The sequence below is a fragment of the Exophiala oligosperma genome, assembly GCF_000835515.1.
Source record: "Exophiala oligosperma strain CBS 72588 unplaced genomic scaffold supercont1.3, whole genome shotgun sequence".
In the NCBI taxonomy this organism is placed as follows: domain Eukaryota; kingdom Fungi; phylum Ascomycota; class Eurotiomycetes; order Chaetothyriales; family Herpotrichiellaceae; genus Exophiala; species Exophiala oligosperma.
This window is the reverse complement of record NW_015622820.1, coordinates 1,444,652-1,461,942: the sequence shown is the minus strand read 5'-3', so window position 1 is coordinate 1,461,942 and position 17,291 is coordinate 1,444,652. Positions and strand designations below refer to the sequence as shown.

The following is a 17,291-nucleotide window of genomic DNA, read 5'->3' as shown; positions in this document are numbered from 1 at the left end:
AACGTATCTCAACTTGGACTTCGCTCGAACCTCCCACCAGCTTTGCAGTGGGGTCCAAGGACTTGATGGCGAGCAATTGCTCAAGGGTAGTTGGTCTGAGCCAAATCATGTCCGAGTTGCCATAGCATATTGGTTGCAGCTCGAACTTCCTCAGTGAGGGCGGGAAGATCAGCTCAGTCCCGGGAGTGTAGGGGAGCAAATCAGGTAGTAAACCAGCCCGATACGACTTGGGCGGAGGAGCGTCCAGACCACTTCCAGTCTTGAGACCTTCTCCTTCTTCTCCCGGCGGAGGATCTCGTTTTCTCATCCTGATCGGCAGGCCATAAGAGGTCCCGCTCACCTCCTTCCCCTCTGACTGACCAGAAGAACCCATAGATGTTTGCGAGCTCTGACCAGATTCTTCATCGGAGGATGTTTCTTGGGCGCTCTCGGCTGAATCGTCTTTGGATGAGCATCCTGAATTTGACCCTGGGTTATCTCTGCAGCAGCCACCGGGCCTACCGCATGACATGGGTGATTTTTTGAGAAGTTCCGGAATACCTTCAGGTACATATTTGGTCCGCTCGCCTTGCTCGCCTGCAAGGAGAGCCTCATCGCTGTCGTGCTCCTCGACAATGCTGGATTGTAGGTCATCTACGATGAAAGTCTTTGCGGCTGCCAGGATAGGCTTGTAGCCTGTGCACCGGCACAAGTTGCCATCCAGGTGGCCCTCGAGCTCAATATCACTGGCTGATAGTCTGAATGAATGTGATGCGGGATCCCAGGCGTTCCTGATCATTGCGTACATGCTCATCACTATTCCAGGTGTACAGAAGCCACACTGGGAGCCATGAAGCTTCGCAATTCGTTCCTGAAGGGGGTGTGGGTGGCCCACCGTTCCGAGTCCTTCAACGGTAATCAAGTGTTTGCCAACGACACCGACCAGCGGGTAGAGACAGGCATTCACGGCCAGATGTCTCAGTCTCGGCTTTGCAGAATCTCGATCAAGCTGCTGCAAAACGACCGTGCAAGCACCGCAGCCGCCCTCGCCACAGCCGAGTTTGGTACCTTTATTCCCATGTTGAGCGCGAATGAAGTCCAGCAACGTCCACTCTGGATTCGGATTCTCAAGAACAACTTTTCTGCCATTCATGTAAAACTGCAATGTCGACTCGACGAATTCGGATTCGATGAGACTTTGCAGCTTTTCGAATGGGGCTGGAACCGCCTTACGACAGGCGACGAAGGGTAATGCCATTGCTGCTTCGTTTATGATGTGTCGGGTGCCAGCCTCTCCAGGTTCACTGTTGTCATCGCCGCCAGATGGCAAAATATACTTAGGCACCTTCACTGAAAAGTGAATGTACGAGTGTTCATCTTACATATGATCAGCACAACGGGCCAGCCAGCGTCCCGTCATCTGTACGAGTACAAGCATAGTACGATATTCGATTACATGTCGTGTTATTGGTTCGGTACATCCTGCGGACTTCAGCGATAGTGAAGGGACCTTGAAGACTAGAGTCACCAGGGTCCTTCCATGGCAGGGATGGTGAGAGAGGAGCAGATTGTCGTCGACCTTCCCCCACTCTTGATTGCTACTCAGCAGTTGCACGTCCGAGGAACGAGCCATAGCCCGGTTTTCTGTCGGCTGAGGGTAGAATGGGCTAGGACCCATACTCGTACTCCAGAGAAGCTATGCATCTTGCCTTTTCAAATGAACATCACTCTCGACAGCCAACTAGCTTGTTGGTCACAGAGTTGCAATGGTCCACAGTCTCGAATGGACAGTGCGATTTTTTGCCCACTTCTGGCAAGGTGAAAATTATGAAGGCGGTGGGCGTGGAGGACACTCCACGTACGAGTACGAAGTCCTTTGACGGGTTTGTATACTTCCAATTGTGAATCTTCAATATCAATCACTCCTACAACGCAGATTCAGCATCGAAGTGATCGATTGTGAGCTTAGAGGATCTATCGAAGAACCAACAAGTCAGGCCAACAGTTCAGCATGCCATCACGAACATCACCTACCGGCTTCAAGCCGCTTGAGGACACTTTGTTGTTCAAGCCACTCAAATTGGGCGCCATTAATCTCGAACATCGGGTTATGATGGCCCCTCTAACTCGCATGAGAGGCTCAAAGGAATCTGACGGCGTCTATGTCCCCAACGACTTGGTGATTGAATATTACTCACAGCGTGCCAGCAAAGGTGGCTTTCAATTGACTGAGGCCTGCCCTATCAGCCGGTTATCTTGCGGTTACCCTGGTGTTCCAGGAATCTTCACCAAGGGCCAAATCAGCGGCTGGAAGAAAGTCACTGATGCCGTTCACGCAAAGGGCGGTTTCATCTACTGCCAGCTATGGCACGTCGGTCGTGCCACCGTTCCAGCATTTCTTGGTGGTGAAGATGCCGTTAGCTCGAGCAATATCCCGATTTCTGGAAAGGCTTTGGACGGATCCGATTATTCTTCGACGCCCCCAAAACCGCTGTCGGTAGAGGGCATCCAAGGAATCGTGCAGGAACATGCGGCTGCTGCCAAGCGAGCCATGGAAGCTGGATTTGATGGCGTTGAGATCCATGGGTGAGTGTAAACGCGGTCGTTTCTGCAGTCTCATATCCTAACAACTTTAGTGCCAATGGATATCTCTTGGATCAGTTTCTACACGACAATGTCAACAACCGAACCGACTCTTATGGTGGCTCGGTAGAAAACCGTTGCCGATTCCCGCTTGAAGTCATCAAGGCTGTCACGGAAGCTGTCGGAGCAGCCAAAGTCGGCATTCGATTGTCCCCTTACAACTACTTCCAAGACACCAAGGATTCCAACCCTAACGCTCACTGGGGCTATCTTTGCGAGCAAATTGCATCACTGCCACAGGCCAACCGCCCTGCATATGTCCACATGGTCGAACCTAGATTCGACGAAGTTCTCGACGAGTCCGCAAAGATGCTGGCTTTACAACAGCCAACTCAGGAAACATCAGTCGCATCCAGGGCAACTGAGGGCAAGCCATCTCTAGTACCTTTCCGAAATATCCTCAAGAAGGGCGGCGTTCATTTCATCGCCGCAGGCAATTACAACGCTGAGAATGCCGCTCCTAAGGTTGAGGCCGGCGATGCCGATGGCATCATCTTTGGTCGTTGGTTCATTGCCAATCCCGATCTTCCCAAGAGATTGTCCGAGGGTCTTCCATTGAACCCCTACGACCGCACAACATTCTACGGCGCTGACCCTCCTCAGAAGGGCTACGTCGACTACCCATTCTACAAGGAAACACAGGTTTCCGCATAGGTTTAACCAGTCACAAGGGAAAGATAGCATCTAGCTGTTTCGCTACATAGAGGTCCTGAAAGAGGTCGTGTCATAAGGATAGAGGACAAGTATAGGCAAGCTTGTTAAACCCGATATTGGAAATAGTTCTGTAGATGGGCGTTGGGTTGCTTCGGACCTAAATTCGGGGCATAGATTATTTTATTAGGCTTACATTGGCTCGCTTGTAGCAGACAATAAACTCCCTGACTTGAAGCCATGGTGTGCTCTGGGTCTGTGGGGATGGGCTGACCCACCCATATCTCTTACTTATCTTTTGCCCTGGGTGACACGGCTCGCAAACAGTCGGTAATGTCCATTCATGCCTGTGGCAATCAATTAAAGGCCCTTGAGTTCCCCGCCTTAACTTCTCCCATGCTTGGACCCTCCCTACCTCCACCACTCTTCTCACTCGACTCTCCGTCTCACTCACATCGAAAGTGGTGGGTGACTTGCATGTATCAGCTACGAAGGAGTGGGCGTTACTGAGATCAACATCCCCTAATGTCGTCCACGACAAGCACAAAGCCCAAAAAATACATCTGCTCCCATGATGGGTGTGGAAAGGGCTTCACTAGATCAGATCACCTCCAAAGACATATCTTGAACCACAGCGAGGGGCAGAGCACTTGCCCGAGATGCAGTCTGCATTTCAAGAGACCCGATCTTCTAGGTAAGCGACAATGGAATTTCGATTTCTAGGCGATAAAAGCATTAAACAATCTCCCTGCAGACCGTCATATGGCTCGTCATCGCCAAAAGGATGAGGAAGCCGGTGGGGAAGGCCTCGGAGTGATTGAAAGTCGCAAAAAGCTATGGAGGGACGCTGAAGGCAACATCGTGAACAAGCGACCTGCCCAAGGTGAGGCCTGTAGAGTCTCTGCGAAGAAGCAGGCGACGGATGGAAACTATCCCCATCACACAGGCTCGACGATCACCACTGAAGGCTGTAACCCTCAGACTATGATCGATGCTGAACCATTGTCACCACCAAAGTCGATGCTAAGTGCCGAATCCCTTGATCATTTTTCACATCAACTTCCTGAACTCCCCGATGACCAAGATTTCATCGATCACACAGCGGGTCCTGATATGTTTGATTTCCTGGCCAATTCATCTTGGGGATCGCACACTTCTTCGTCGCTCGGTATTCCAGGTGAGATGCCAATGGATGATATGTTTAACCCTGACACAGGTAAGTCAAAGGCTCAAGATATCGCGTGTATATTGGCTGATCAGTTTATAAGCGAGCTCTTTCAACATGCCATTTACGACAATGAACAATTACAACTGGTTATTCGACATATCAGATACTACCCGGATTTCTCTACCGCCTTCACAAAACTTCAATGCAATGCCAGATGCTCAAGGACCAACACGAGATCATCAATTAGAGGCTTTACAGTATCAAACAACCTCACAACCAGCAATCGACCCGTTTAGAGGGAACAACAGAATGCCTCCTTCAGGCTCTGCGGAAGCAATGTTCAGGCAGCCAACACTACAGCAGACTTCATCTTCATCATCTTCCTCAGATGCCATTCAAGGAACAGAAATGTTTCAATTCGGTTCTCTTCCAGCACAAAACTCCATGCCAACCACTGCGCCTTCGCCCAGGCATGTTGAGCCTCACATGTCCTCTTCAGATCCTACTCCGGAACTCGACTTTTCCCCTCAGACCACTACGTCGCCAGACTCGATGCAAACACAGGCGGCCAACCCAGGCAACATGGTATCGCATATGCCAAACGGGCTGTTCAACATGCAGATTCTCCCCCCCAGCCCTCCACGTAGGTCGATGCCTACAATCGATGATCTCTCTCGCAACGAAATCTTGGATATTCTGGTTTCTGCAAAGCCTAGAACGCCTGAAGGATCGGAGATCTCACGCGACCACCCTCTCCTATCACTTTCTTCGATGCAGAATTATCTTGATCTCTTCTTCTCCCGTTTCAACGTCGCATATCCACTTCTACATCAAGCCACTTTCGATCCGTCCCAAACCGAGCCTCTACTGCTCTTGGCCGTTTTGCTTCTGGGCGCCACTTATAGTGAAAAGGCCATCCACAGACTTGCGGTATGCATTCACGACGTCCTCCGAGCTCAGATCTTCCAACACTCGGCGTTCTCATCGACGCCGGAATTATGGATGCTTCAGACGATCCTGCTGGTGGAATGTTTTGGAAAATCAAGAGCAGGCCAGAAGCAGCATGATATGGCACATCTCTTCCACGGACTGTTGATCAAGTAGGTCGCCTCCCCATGACTTTGTTTGTCGTGCACCATCAATACTGACTTTCTTTGTAGCTTAATTCGCCGAAGTGATTGCCAAACTGTTCGTCAACCAAATTTCGGCGAAGGTTCGGGTGACCTTGAGTCCGACTGGCGTCAAGCTATTGATGTTGAACTTCGTAAAAGGTAATGTCGATCAAAGACTTCTTTCTTCCTTGATATCAAGTCCCAACTGCACATGCTGACACCACTTGTGGTACCAGACTGGCATTCCTCTGCTTCCTATGGGACACACAACACGCCGTCCTCTTCTCTCAATCTCTGTGCATGTCATCCTTTGAACTCCGTACCACCTTACCATGTAACCAGACAACATGGGAAGCCAACTCGGCCGAAGAATGGTGGAAATACGCTCGAAAAGAGCCACAGATTTCGTATCTATCGGTTTTAAAGGCCTACATGAATCCCGACCTTGGGATACAAATCCCTCAACTCAACGCCCTTTCTCGCCTCTTGGTTCTTCACGGTCTCATGTCCGTACAATGGGATATGAAACGAAGAGATCAGACTTCTTTAGGTGAGTATCATTACTACCGGACCCAATATTCCACCCTTTTACTAAAATACTCCACTAACACTTTATCTGTTTTTCTGTTGTCTATAGGCATGGAAAAACTCAACGGTTCTTCCTGTTCGGATCAAACGAAATGGCAAGATCGACTTTCCCAATCATACGATGCGTGGAAGGCCGATTTCGACACTTACTGCATGAACATGACTCTCTCGCTGGGCGACAACAGCCCAATGCGGAAAGCCGAGTTCACCCGCTTCAGCACCGCCACCGTGGCCATCTACCACGCCGCCCACATCACTCTCAACGTAGAGATTTTGGACCTACAAATCTACGCGGGAGCTCGACACATCATCGGCCGTCCCGTGACTCGAGCCGACTACGACCGGTCCCGGCGCATCGTCAAGGACTGGGCGAAACCTGGGGGTTCAACACCGGCGGCCAAGGCTGCGTGGCACGCGGCTCACTTACTCCGAGACGGCATCATGAACTTGGAAAATTGGGACGTCAACAACGCCTTCCATTACCCTTGGTGCTTGTACTTGTCTACTCTGACCTGTTGGGCCTTTCATTTCGCCAATACGACGGACAAGTCAGCGTATAGTGGAGGAGGAGGCGGTGGTGGTGGTGTGGACAGCAGAGAGAGACACCATGTGTCGTCAACAACGTCAACTTCAAAAGACTCGCCTCATCTAGACAATCACAACAGCAACAGCAATAGTGTCGACGATGGAATCGTCTGGCATGCCAAGGCGGAGATGAATGCCCTGGTGAGCAGCATGGCCAGTGTCATGCCGGAGAACCTTTGGAGGGCTTTGGGCAAGTATTCGACTTCCGGCTTGACGGCGGTCATGGCGAAACACCTCAGCAACATCCGTTGGGCCGTCGTGCACGAGGGCATGAAGGTACTAAGAGGACTCGTGCCTGAACGATCGATTAATGAGTATGAGACTTTTTTGAGATAGTATTGTATTTTGAAACATTATGATTGTATAGCCAAACAAACAAATACGATTGTGAATTCGAACGATCGTGAATTAGATGTCACTTTGGATTGTTCTAGAAATCTTCTGGTCCACGGATTTCTGGTTTATCTCTTTGTTCTTCGATATTTGGCGACCTAGAGTAGCTACTCGACAGAGAGACCTTCAACGTTGGTTTTCTTTGGTTCTGGTATTTTCTTATTCTATGAAGCTACAGTGGAGATTCCGTCAGTAGCTACCATGCCCTTGTACCTGTCTCACGTTCTCTGTGACAATAATACTATGTATGAGTCTATTGATATCTTTGCCACAAAGATACCTTGGACCTAAGAATCTCGGAACACATTAAATCCTCTCCCTGACTTTTTTGAAGAAGATCTAAGTAAAATATCTCCAGTTGGGAGACTTTTCACCATCTTGAAGTGTGTCAGTATCGACATCCTCAGCTTTCATGATGACTCCTTGTTCTTTGTTACGTCTAGCATTTTCTCTTTTCATGTACAAGCCGAGTGCGAGTGCTGTTGTGACATGGTTAGTATTCTTGCTTACTACTGAATAGCAATATCACACTGGGGAAATGGGTCATAACTTACTGAAAACGATACAAGTCACATTGCAGCAGCTAGTGGCGATAAGCGTTGGAACGTAGCTATTTTTTTGTCTCGCGTTAGAAAACTCTTCGTGCTGATCACAAGGGAGCAAAGACATGTCACTTACCCAGGTGCATATTCGACCCTAAACGTCGCTGCTGAAATGATACCTCCCAAGTTACCAAGACCGACGAGCAGGCCAGTGGTTGCAGCCCGTGAGTTCTCTTCGAGGTTGTTGTTGTTATGCCACGAGTGCACCAGACAGCTGGGGATGTAGGCGCCGGACGCCATCAAGAAGCACGCGAAATACGCGACACCCTTGTTCTCAAGAACGTCAATGGCCGCCAATATGATCATGCCGACCAGCGACAGCGACAAAGAGAAGACGATGTGGTACGTTCGTTCTCTAAAGTAATCCGAGGACTTTGTAACACACAGCAAAACCACGAACCCGACGCTATTGGGTGCGACGGTCCACAAGTTGGTCTTGACCACGGAGTAGCCCAATCTCTGGACGATTTGGGGTAGGAAATTGCTGACGGTCGCGAACGCCACCGGGTACGTGAATGATATGATCACCCAAAGGGCGAACTTGGGGTTCTTCCATGTGGCAAAGCACGCCTTGAGATCAAACTCCGCGTTGACCGTTTTCGAGGCATCCCGGAGATGACGATTCCTCGCTGCAATCTTTTCTGCGTCGTTGAGGAACCATGCGCTGTCTGGACGGGCCGGGAGCCAGAAGAAGGCGATGGCGGACGTGATGACCGTCATGGCTCCCTCGATGATAAAAAGCCACATCCAACCCTTGACAGAGACATGGCGGATTTGGAAGACACCATACGAGATCAAGCCGCTAAACGCCGCCGCAAGCAAGGCACTACCAAAGAAGATGGCGATTCGAAACCCAAGTTCACCTCTGGTGTAAAAGAGGGTCATGTAGAAGACCACACCGGCGAAGAACCCTGCCTCGAATACGCTGTAGCAAGAAGACATACAAATCAGTATGACCATGAGACCAGTGTGTAGAGAGCAATATACATACGCCAGAATAAGACGAATAGCCAACATGCCTCCAAAGTTTTTGGCTGCGCATTGAATCAGGGACAAAGATCCCCAGCCAAACATGACTGCAAATCTTGGTAAGTCTTTGGTTAATCAAAGGGTACATGTATCATTGAACTAACGTGATGGAAGCATAACCTTGCCGGAAAACCTCTTGGTGAGAAGGTTCAATGGTAGATCGCACAGTCCGAATGGAACGTAGAACAGCAAGATGAGTAGGGAGTAGTCATTGCCGGTGAAATTCAAATCTTTATCAAGACCGTCTGTTTTCGCATTACCCAGGTTTGAACGACTGTGTATGAATATAAAATGTCAACGACTGTCGTAAATGGTGCACAGTGATGGTTGTTGTTTGATGAGGGTTCAGAGATTCAGGGTTCACTTACTCGACAGAGTTGAAGAAATACCTATAGAAGAAGTATCAGCAGCTGCTTTCGACGCACTTACTATACCTCAAGACTGGGTTGAGGGATTTACATTATAGACAAGAATGGCAAGAGATAAAAGTCGAGCTTGCGAACTGAATCATGGCTGTGTCAGCAACAACTCCTTCATATGAACATGACACACAGCGTACCATATGATTTCTCCGCAGCCTTGTCAATTACAGGAGCAAAGGAGCCGCTCTCGACATTGGGATCCGACCCGGACACGGAGATGCCTTCCTTCTCCATTGCAGTGAAGATTCTAAGAGCGCTTTGTGTGGAGGGTTTGTGTAAAGACGATTGATAGAGTACTTGACCAGGGAAACGAGAAATGAACCAGAAGGATTTCGACTTATATCCCTGGAGAGCACGCGGGAGACAAGTATTGGCACCATTGACCAGCTATAACATATCCTCAGTTAATACCTAGTTAGCTATCCAAATTAGGCCTGGAGTTCTGTAGTCGCCTCTCGTGCTCAGTGTATCAACTCCATTCTTCGCATGGTCCCCGATGGAGGATGGCCAATTATCACGCCGTTGCCTGTTAGCAAAGATAGACAAGCCACGAGACGAGATATCAGTGGGGCAATTGTCAAGGATCTTGAGCAATCGTAGTAGATAATTGGATATATCCGTTGTAGCAGGCCCAATATTGGTCTATGGGCTTAACAAGCGAGCCGATACATGTCAGGTTAAAGTGAGTTAGGAGGCATAACGTTGAGTAATGTGACACATGACAGAGAATACTGGTCATCCAAAATGGGGACGAGTTTGGACGGACTCCATGCAATGATGCCACGTCCGTCTCTGGGGCACCTAGAATCACTGCAGATCGTTGATAAGAACGTAGAGACCTATTTGGCGGAAGCAGAACCACACTTCCCCCACCCTTGAGTTCTTTCCACCTGGTCACTGGAACAGTCAGACACGCCGGGAGAAACCCTTGCAATTTCGAGCCTAGAACGATATCTCGAAAGGTCGGAGAAGGTTACCGGCATCTTAGCTTCGGGTACCATCAGGTCTAGGGTCTGGGGGGTCTGTGGAACCTTGACAGCGGCCCAGCTCGCTTTTGTGCCAGGCTAGAATGGGGGATTGTTTGTAACTCGTCCAAACCTCGGATCTCTTCGACCACGAAGAGGACTAGGAGATACTGGTGGCGAGACGTTGTCAGCCTGTGTTGTGTTCTCCAGCCAGATAATCTAGAACAAGTGGTATTGTGACAGTAAGGCTGCAAGGGACATGAGGTGACTGTTCGAGACAACACAACGAGTACGAATCGTACAACAGCATACCTACCGTACCCACTCTATGAGAAGCACCAAAGTTCAATATCAAGATATTGAATACAACTATCAAGACTTGTATCAAACCGATCCCTTTGTTCAAACAGTCCTCTGAACCAGAAACAACAGTATCACATCGACTCACCAGGCACAATAGCAAAATGACCATCGCCGAGGCACCCCCTATCCTGGATTTTTCGCGTAAGTCAATGTACTCAATTTCTCCCATGATACCTCAGGGTTACTAACTTGGAAGCTAAAGCCTTCTACGGCAAAGATGAAGAGGCCAAAGCAAAATTGATTGCTCAAGTCAGAAAGTGTTGCCTCCACAATGGCTTCTTCCAGATTGTCGGCCACAATGTTCCCACCGAACTTCAAGAAGGAGTTCTCAAATGTGTAAAGAGATTCTTTTCAATGCCTCAAGCGGAAAAGGAGCTCGTGCTAAAAGGTAAAAAACAATCACCACTCTTGCCTGGTTTGAACATTGTCGATTGATCTCTTGTCTTTTCAGAGAAAAACACGTGGAACAGAGGGTACGAAAAGATAGGATCTCAGATTCTCGAGGCCGGTACTGCCCCGGACCTCAAGGAGGGTTTCTACATTGGGGAAGAGATCCCTACGGACCACCCTTACTTCATCCACAAGCGACTCAACAGCGGTCCTAACTTTTGGCCCGAGACGATGGAGGACGTCGACGAGTTCAAGTCGACTTGCATGTCTTACTACAACGCCATGCACGCCCTCGCTCGGGACGTTCTCGTGGTCATCGCGCAGACGCTCGACCTCGACCCCCGATTCTTCAAGGACTTCACCACCGACGCCGTCGCGACGTTGAGGTTCCTTCACTACCCGCCTCAGCCGCCGGACTCTGACGAGAAGATTTCTCGAGGTATCGGCGCGCACACGGATTTCGGGTCCGTCACGTTGCTCATGCAGGACGAGGTGGATGGCCTTCAGGTCTACGAAAAGAGCACCAACGAATGGCTCGATGTCGTCCCAGTCAAGGGTGCGTACGTGGTTAACCTCGGAGACATGTTCCAGAGGTGGTCCAACGACCTCTACGTGAGCAACACCCACCGTGTCATCAACAAGAGTGGTAAAGAGCGGTACTCGATCCCCTTTTTCTACAGCGGCAACCCGGATTATAAGATCGAGTGCCTCCCCAACTGTCGCAAGGAGGGAGAGCCGGCCAAATATCCTCCCGACTCTGTCGAAGGCATCGTGGGTGGAAGTTACAAGAAGAGTTATGGTGCTGCCGAGGCGTTCAAAAAGACGACAACGCCGGCCACCGCAACGGTCTCGTCGGGGCCAACTGCGATAGCAGTATGATCCGGAGTAGTCACTGGATAATTCCCGTCTATAGTTTAGTAATTCAAATGTTCTTGACAACCAACGAACGTCCGAAGAAAACTATCCCATCGAAGGCTTAAAGGATTTTTTGGGGTCTTCGTTGCTCATATAAAAATCTTCAACGACGCCACTAATGCACATGATGTCTAACATTGCCATGAGATCCCCATATTTATCATCTTCATAAACAGAATTCTAAGAGATAGAATCTATATAAAGACATCATCATGCCCTTAAGAATCCACCATAATACGCGTCTAGCCATTCTGAAGCATCCGCACCATCACCATTACCGTTGAAGCGTCCAACACTGCCCACATAGCCATCAGGTCTGATGTTGACGATTGCAATCTCATCTGCCGCGACGGGACCGAGCCACTTTTCGGTGCACGATTTTCCAGTCTTTTGATCCTTCAGATCGTCCATGTAGAACGTCCACCTGCTCTTCTGCAAGAGGGGAGGCAAGTCCGCAATCTCGACACTCGACTTTTGCATCCCCGTCACCGTGGCGAATGTGAAAAGGTGCGACGTCGCCGTGTAGCGCCCGGGTTGGATGAAGTTGTCCGACTCGACCGGGGGGAGGTTGAGCTGCGCATGAGACTTGGCAGCTGCAGCTGTCGCGCGACCGAGAACAGAATTGGTCGAGGAGACGTAGCAACATACGGAATCCAAGAACGTCTTGGCCGTGTGAACGTCGGGGACGAAAAAGTACACACGGAATTGGCCCAGCATGGGGATGTCGAGTTGGACGTCGACGGGGTTGGCGTCGATATAGCGAGTCACTTGGGCGGGAGCCATGAGTTCACCCGCGCGAAGAACCCCACGGGGCAGCTTCTCCGGGTAATTGAGCACGTTGGCTCCGTACTTGACGCCGACTCCGGAGATGAAGCCGACGTTGGTAGCAAAGTTGTCCGCCAGAGCCTTGGAGTCGCCATCGGCAAAGGCGGCGGCGTGTTCAAAGTCGAAGTTGATCAGGTCTTGGGCGATCTTGCGTCGTTCGTGCTGGTACGTGGACAAAAGGTCCGGGGTGGCAAGGCCGCGAATGGCGAGGTTAAGTTTCCATCCGAGGTTGAAGGTGTCGTGCATCGACGTGTTCATACCTTGAGCGGCTTTGGGGGAATGAGTGTGACCGGCCTAGACAATAGCGTGTTAAAAAACCCCCTTGCTCGGTCGGTCCAGCCAGGAGATAAAAGGGGAAAGAGGGGAGAAGTTCTCACATCACCAGTGATAAAGACTCTGTCGTTCTCCGCCGAGAACGTGCTAGCTACCCGCTGTCCGACTTTGTAGACACTGAACCATTCTATTGGGGCATGGTTAGTGCTTTACTTGTTGATTTGTCGGAACTATTGGTAACTTACCAACACTGGTCCACTCCACTGAGAAAGGTGCCAGAATCTTTCGAGCTTGATTCATGACAAAGTCTTGGGTCGCTTCAGTGGGAACACTGTCTTGTAAATTACGGTCAAGCTCAATGTACAGCCTCGTCATGTTTCGTTCTCGTGGAATGCAAAGAACGGTCCCTTCAGTTTCTGAGTGGATTACGACCTTGCTCCACAAGTCTGGGAAGTCGGTCTCGATGACACCTATCGAGTTGATCAGTAACTCGCCCATCGAGAGTCTGCTATTTAGCCATGAACCTACCATCAAGCACACCCCATTTCGAGTTGCTGCTCTCGCCAATCATTTGTGCACCTGCAATGCTTCTCCGAACATTGGAGTGGGCGCCGTCACAACCAACAAGGTACTTGGTCTTGAATGATCGACTCGACCCAGTCTTGTTGTCCTGGCAGATGGCTTCAATGGGCGCTTGAGGATCTTGAGTTGCCACGTAACGTTGGAAAGGTGAGCTTCGGGTAACTTCGATGCCCCTTTCCTTCATGTCCTCGATGAAAATATCCTCGACCATTCCTTGATGCACAAGGAGGATGAATGGATCTTTCACATCAAGGTCAGAAGGATAGTGGACTTCTCTTCTGGTTCGGTGGAGAGGTTTTGTAGTTGATGAACTCTGATAAGGCAGATCAATCAGCATTTCTGCGCGATACAACCATGAATGAATTGCAGACAGTATTTCCATCTCCCCAAAGACTCAACGCCAATTCGAGCAAGTGTTGGAACAAAGAAAATTCAAATTTACTCACCCAGAAACATATATCGTAAATCTTGACACCCTTCTGCAACAAGGGATCTGCTAAGCGTAATTGCTTGAATGTCTCGATGGTCTTTGGCTGCAACCCATCTGCTCTTCCAGTCGACGTCTTATCGTCCCTGTCGTCCACGATCCTGGACTTGATACCATATCGTGCCAAATTTGCCCTATCACATTGTAAGTAATTCGAGTAATGACTGATGGTTCAAGTCCTTACCCCAGCATCAACCCGGCAGGACCAGCACCAACAATGACGGCGTTTTCCACATTGCCATCAATCCCATTGGTGTGACCGTTGACGTGGGCGTCAAAGCCTTCATTGTTTGCGCCGGGAGACATTGTCGGCGAGACTTGAGAACGAGTTCGCTTCATTAGCTGTTGTCAAGGGTTTGATCTTCGTCGGATATCGGCTGTTTATGAGCGAGCCTTGCAAACGTGGGCCTGCTGCCAGGGGGGTTTGAGACGGCCTCGTCAGGTGACTCTCTGATTGGAACATGCGATGAGCCCCTAAGTATACTGCCGGGGGTGGACTGACTGCTTAATCGGTGACAGGGACTTTGCATTGCTATACCTCGTACAATGGTTCTGGACGTTGTTGCACCCCCCACTCTTCTCAAGATGTGTACGAGCCACCACCACCAACTCGGAGCGGAGAGAGAGGATGGAGGGGAAAAGAATCGGGCATCAAGCCGAGAGTGACAATTAGTAAGTAACCGATAAGGGCGGACATCACCACGAACCAATCATACCACCAACCCTGCTCTCAGCCTTGTTCAGTGCTATGGGTATGGCATATTGAACGTTGTCTGACATTCAGCAGGCCAGCAAGAATCACGAGGCTGTGGCCAGTGTCGACGCGTGAACAGGATATCGTGAGAAGGTATCCCTTGCTGTAGCCTCACATCTTCTCTACGTCGGAAATCACCGAGATGTTGTCCAGGCCGTGGCAAGAGGTGGTGAAGGAGAAGCGCGAAATTCGAGAAAAACTGGTCGAACCATACTTGACCACCATTAATGGAGAGCGCGCTGTTGCGGATACGGTCTTGAATATCGATAATGTCGATGAGCTGACAGCGTTACTGGCAACGGGGAAAATCACTGCGCACGATGTGACGGCCAACTATATCCGAAGGTGGTGAAGTCACGAACCCTTCCATCGTGAGCTGCGCACGCTGACACTCTTGACTTAGAATAGCGGAAGTACATCAAAAGGTCATTGGATTTTGGATATGTCGATCTTGAGCCTCACTGACTCTCGGACAGAACAATTGCTTGACCGAAGTGTTCTTCGGAGATGCACTTGTAGAGGCCAGTAAACTTGACGACTATTATCGACAACACGGTGGTCTGATAGGTCCTTTACATGGTGTACCTGTCACACTCAAAGACCAATTTGATGTCAAAGGGGCGGATTCAACGCTAGGTTATGTTGGGAGAGCCTTTAAGCCAGCCTCGAAGGATGCTGCAATTGTTCAGATCCTTAGATCCTTGGGCGCAATCATTTTAGCAAAGACGAATCTTCCCCAGAGTATAATGGTGCGTACTGGACACTCCGTGGAAGATTTTACTAACTTTTATAGTGGTGTGAAACCGAGAGTCCACTATGGGGACTGACGACTAACCCCCGTAATCCTGCTTTCACCCCGGGAGGATCGACTGGAGGTGAAGGGGTCCTGCTCGCCCTTCATGCATCAATGATAGGCTGGGGTACAGATATCGGTGGTTCCATCCGTATCCCATCGCATATGAATGGTTTATGGGGTCTGAAGCCTACGGTAAGCAATGGGACTACCCACAGCCGTCGGAATAATTTTTTTCTGACAACTGCCAGAGCTCTAGACTTCCATATATGGGTGTACCGGTATCGACAGAGGGACAAGAACATGTACCCTCATCCATAGGCCCCATGACTAGAAGTCTGTCATCCCTAGTGACCGTCATGCAATGTGCCATTGATGCCAAACCTTGGATACTCGATCCCAAGGTGACACCTATTCCGTGGAGGAAGGATCTCTACGAAGAGGTTCAAACAAGGCCCCTGACCATCGGCGTGCTAGTCGACGACGGTGTAGTGAAGGTTCATCCTCCCATCGAGCGAGTCTTGAAGGAGGTTGAGACCAAGTTGAAAGCTGCAGGTCACGAGCTTGTACAATGGAATTGCGCTGGTCACAAGGAATGCATTGAGATTATGGTACGTGAGCGCCATGCGCCCCCTTTGTCTATTGCTTCTCACCTCTACTCTCAGGACCTCTTCTACACAGCGGATGGAGGTGAAGACATCCGTAGAGATGTTCAGGCTGGTGGGGAGCCTTTCATCCCTCACGTCGAGGCTTTGATCAATCGAGGCCAAGCCATCTCGGTTTACGATTACTGGCAGTTGAACAAACGGAAACTTGCTGCACAGCAAGCTTACAACGACAAGTGGAGTACAGCAACTGCGCCTGGATCAGACCGCCCCGTTGACGTCGTCCTCATGCCCACCATGCCTCACCCAGCGGTACCACACCGGACGTGCAAATGGGTGGGCTACACGAAGGTGTGGAATTTCTTGGATTATCCCGCGTTGTCATTCCCAGCGGGACACGTCGAGGCGTCTCAAGATCCATCGGTACCCGGCTATGAGCCTCGGAATGAGTACGACGCGTGGAACTGGAAGCTTTATGATCCCGAGACGATGGATGGTCATCCCATCGGTTTGCAAATAGTGGGTCGTCGGTTCGAAGAAGAGAAAGTCCTAGGTGTTGCAGCTGTGATAGACAAGCTCGTGAAGACTTGAATAAGAAGCCGTGTGCCTTTTCCTGTCTCAATATGATGGTTTCATTGCCTACAATTGATCCATGATTCATCTACCATTTGGTAACACCACCATCGACACATACATCCTGACCTGTCATGTACAAGCTAGCGTCACTGGCCAAAAACACGCAAGCACCTCTGATATCATCAGGTTGTGCGACTCTTCTATTCATGATCTCATCCTTCCAACTCTCCAATAAATGAGGAAACTAGATTGCTTGTTAGTTTGTCCAAAGCTCGGTTCGGCATTAGGTCTCCCATCGACATACCGGAGCAGTCATTTCCGTCTTTACGTAGCCGGGAGATATCGTGTTGACTCTGATACCCTTTTGCAAACTTGTCAGCCCTTCTTCGATACGACGGATAGTGAATGTCTCAAACTCACATATGGAACCATTTCAGCTGCAATGGCTGGACACATGGCTCTCACAGCACCTTTGGTACCACAATAGGCACTACTCATCTGGCTCCGGATGGCCATGTAGCTGGCTATACTGGCGACCATGATGATGCTGCCACATTTCGTCTTGTTCTCAATCATTTGCTTAGCGGCCAT

At 49.8% G+C, this 17,291-nt stretch overlaps 3 protein-coding genes across 3 annotated transcripts; 2 read left to right on the top strand and 1 right to left on the bottom strand.

Moving 5' to 3' along the window:
- Positions 1 to 4,035: 4,035 nt before the first annotated feature.
- On the top strand, positions 4,036 to 7,062 carry PV06_03339 (uncharacterized protein; the record flags this gene model as incomplete). The annotated part of the gene is made up of 5 exons (XM_016404113.1): positions 4,036 to 4,489; positions 4,542 to 5,541; positions 5,602 to 5,712; positions 5,790 to 6,103; positions 6,191 to 7,062. 5 exons carry the CDS (start codon positions 4,036 to 4,038, stop codon positions 7,060 to 7,062), a joined length of 2,751 nt encoding a protein of 916 aa, XP_016265118.1.
- A 4,953-nt stretch (positions 7,063 to 12,015) lies between these two features.
- On the bottom strand, positions 12,016 to 14,430 carry PV06_03338 (uncharacterized protein; the record flags this gene model as incomplete). Its single annotated transcript, XM_016404112.1, has 6 exons — positions 14,157 to 14,430; positions 13,932 to 14,106; positions 13,432 to 13,798; positions 13,149 to 13,373; positions 13,008 to 13,090; positions 12,016 to 12,924 (listed from the first exon to the last, which is right to left on the bottom strand). Exons 1-6 carry the CDS (start codon positions 14,309 to 14,311, stop codon positions 12,016 to 12,018), a joined length of 1,914 nt encoding a protein of 637 aa, XP_016265117.1. The 5' UTR covers positions 14,312 to 14,430.
- Positions 14,431 to 14,862: 432 nt separating this feature from the next.
- On the top strand, positions 14,863 to 16,715 carry PV06_03337 (uncharacterized protein; the record flags this gene model as incomplete). Its single annotated transcript, XM_016404111.1, has 6 exons — positions 14,863 to 15,071; positions 15,130 to 15,151; positions 15,203 to 15,475; positions 15,520 to 15,714; positions 15,771 to 16,130; positions 16,185 to 16,715. Exons 1-6 carry the CDS (start codon positions 14,869 to 14,871, stop codon positions 16,713 to 16,715), a joined length of 1,584 nt encoding a protein of 527 aa, XP_016265116.1. The 5' UTR covers positions 14,863 to 14,868.
- Positions 16,716 to 17,291: the final 576 nt, after the last annotated feature.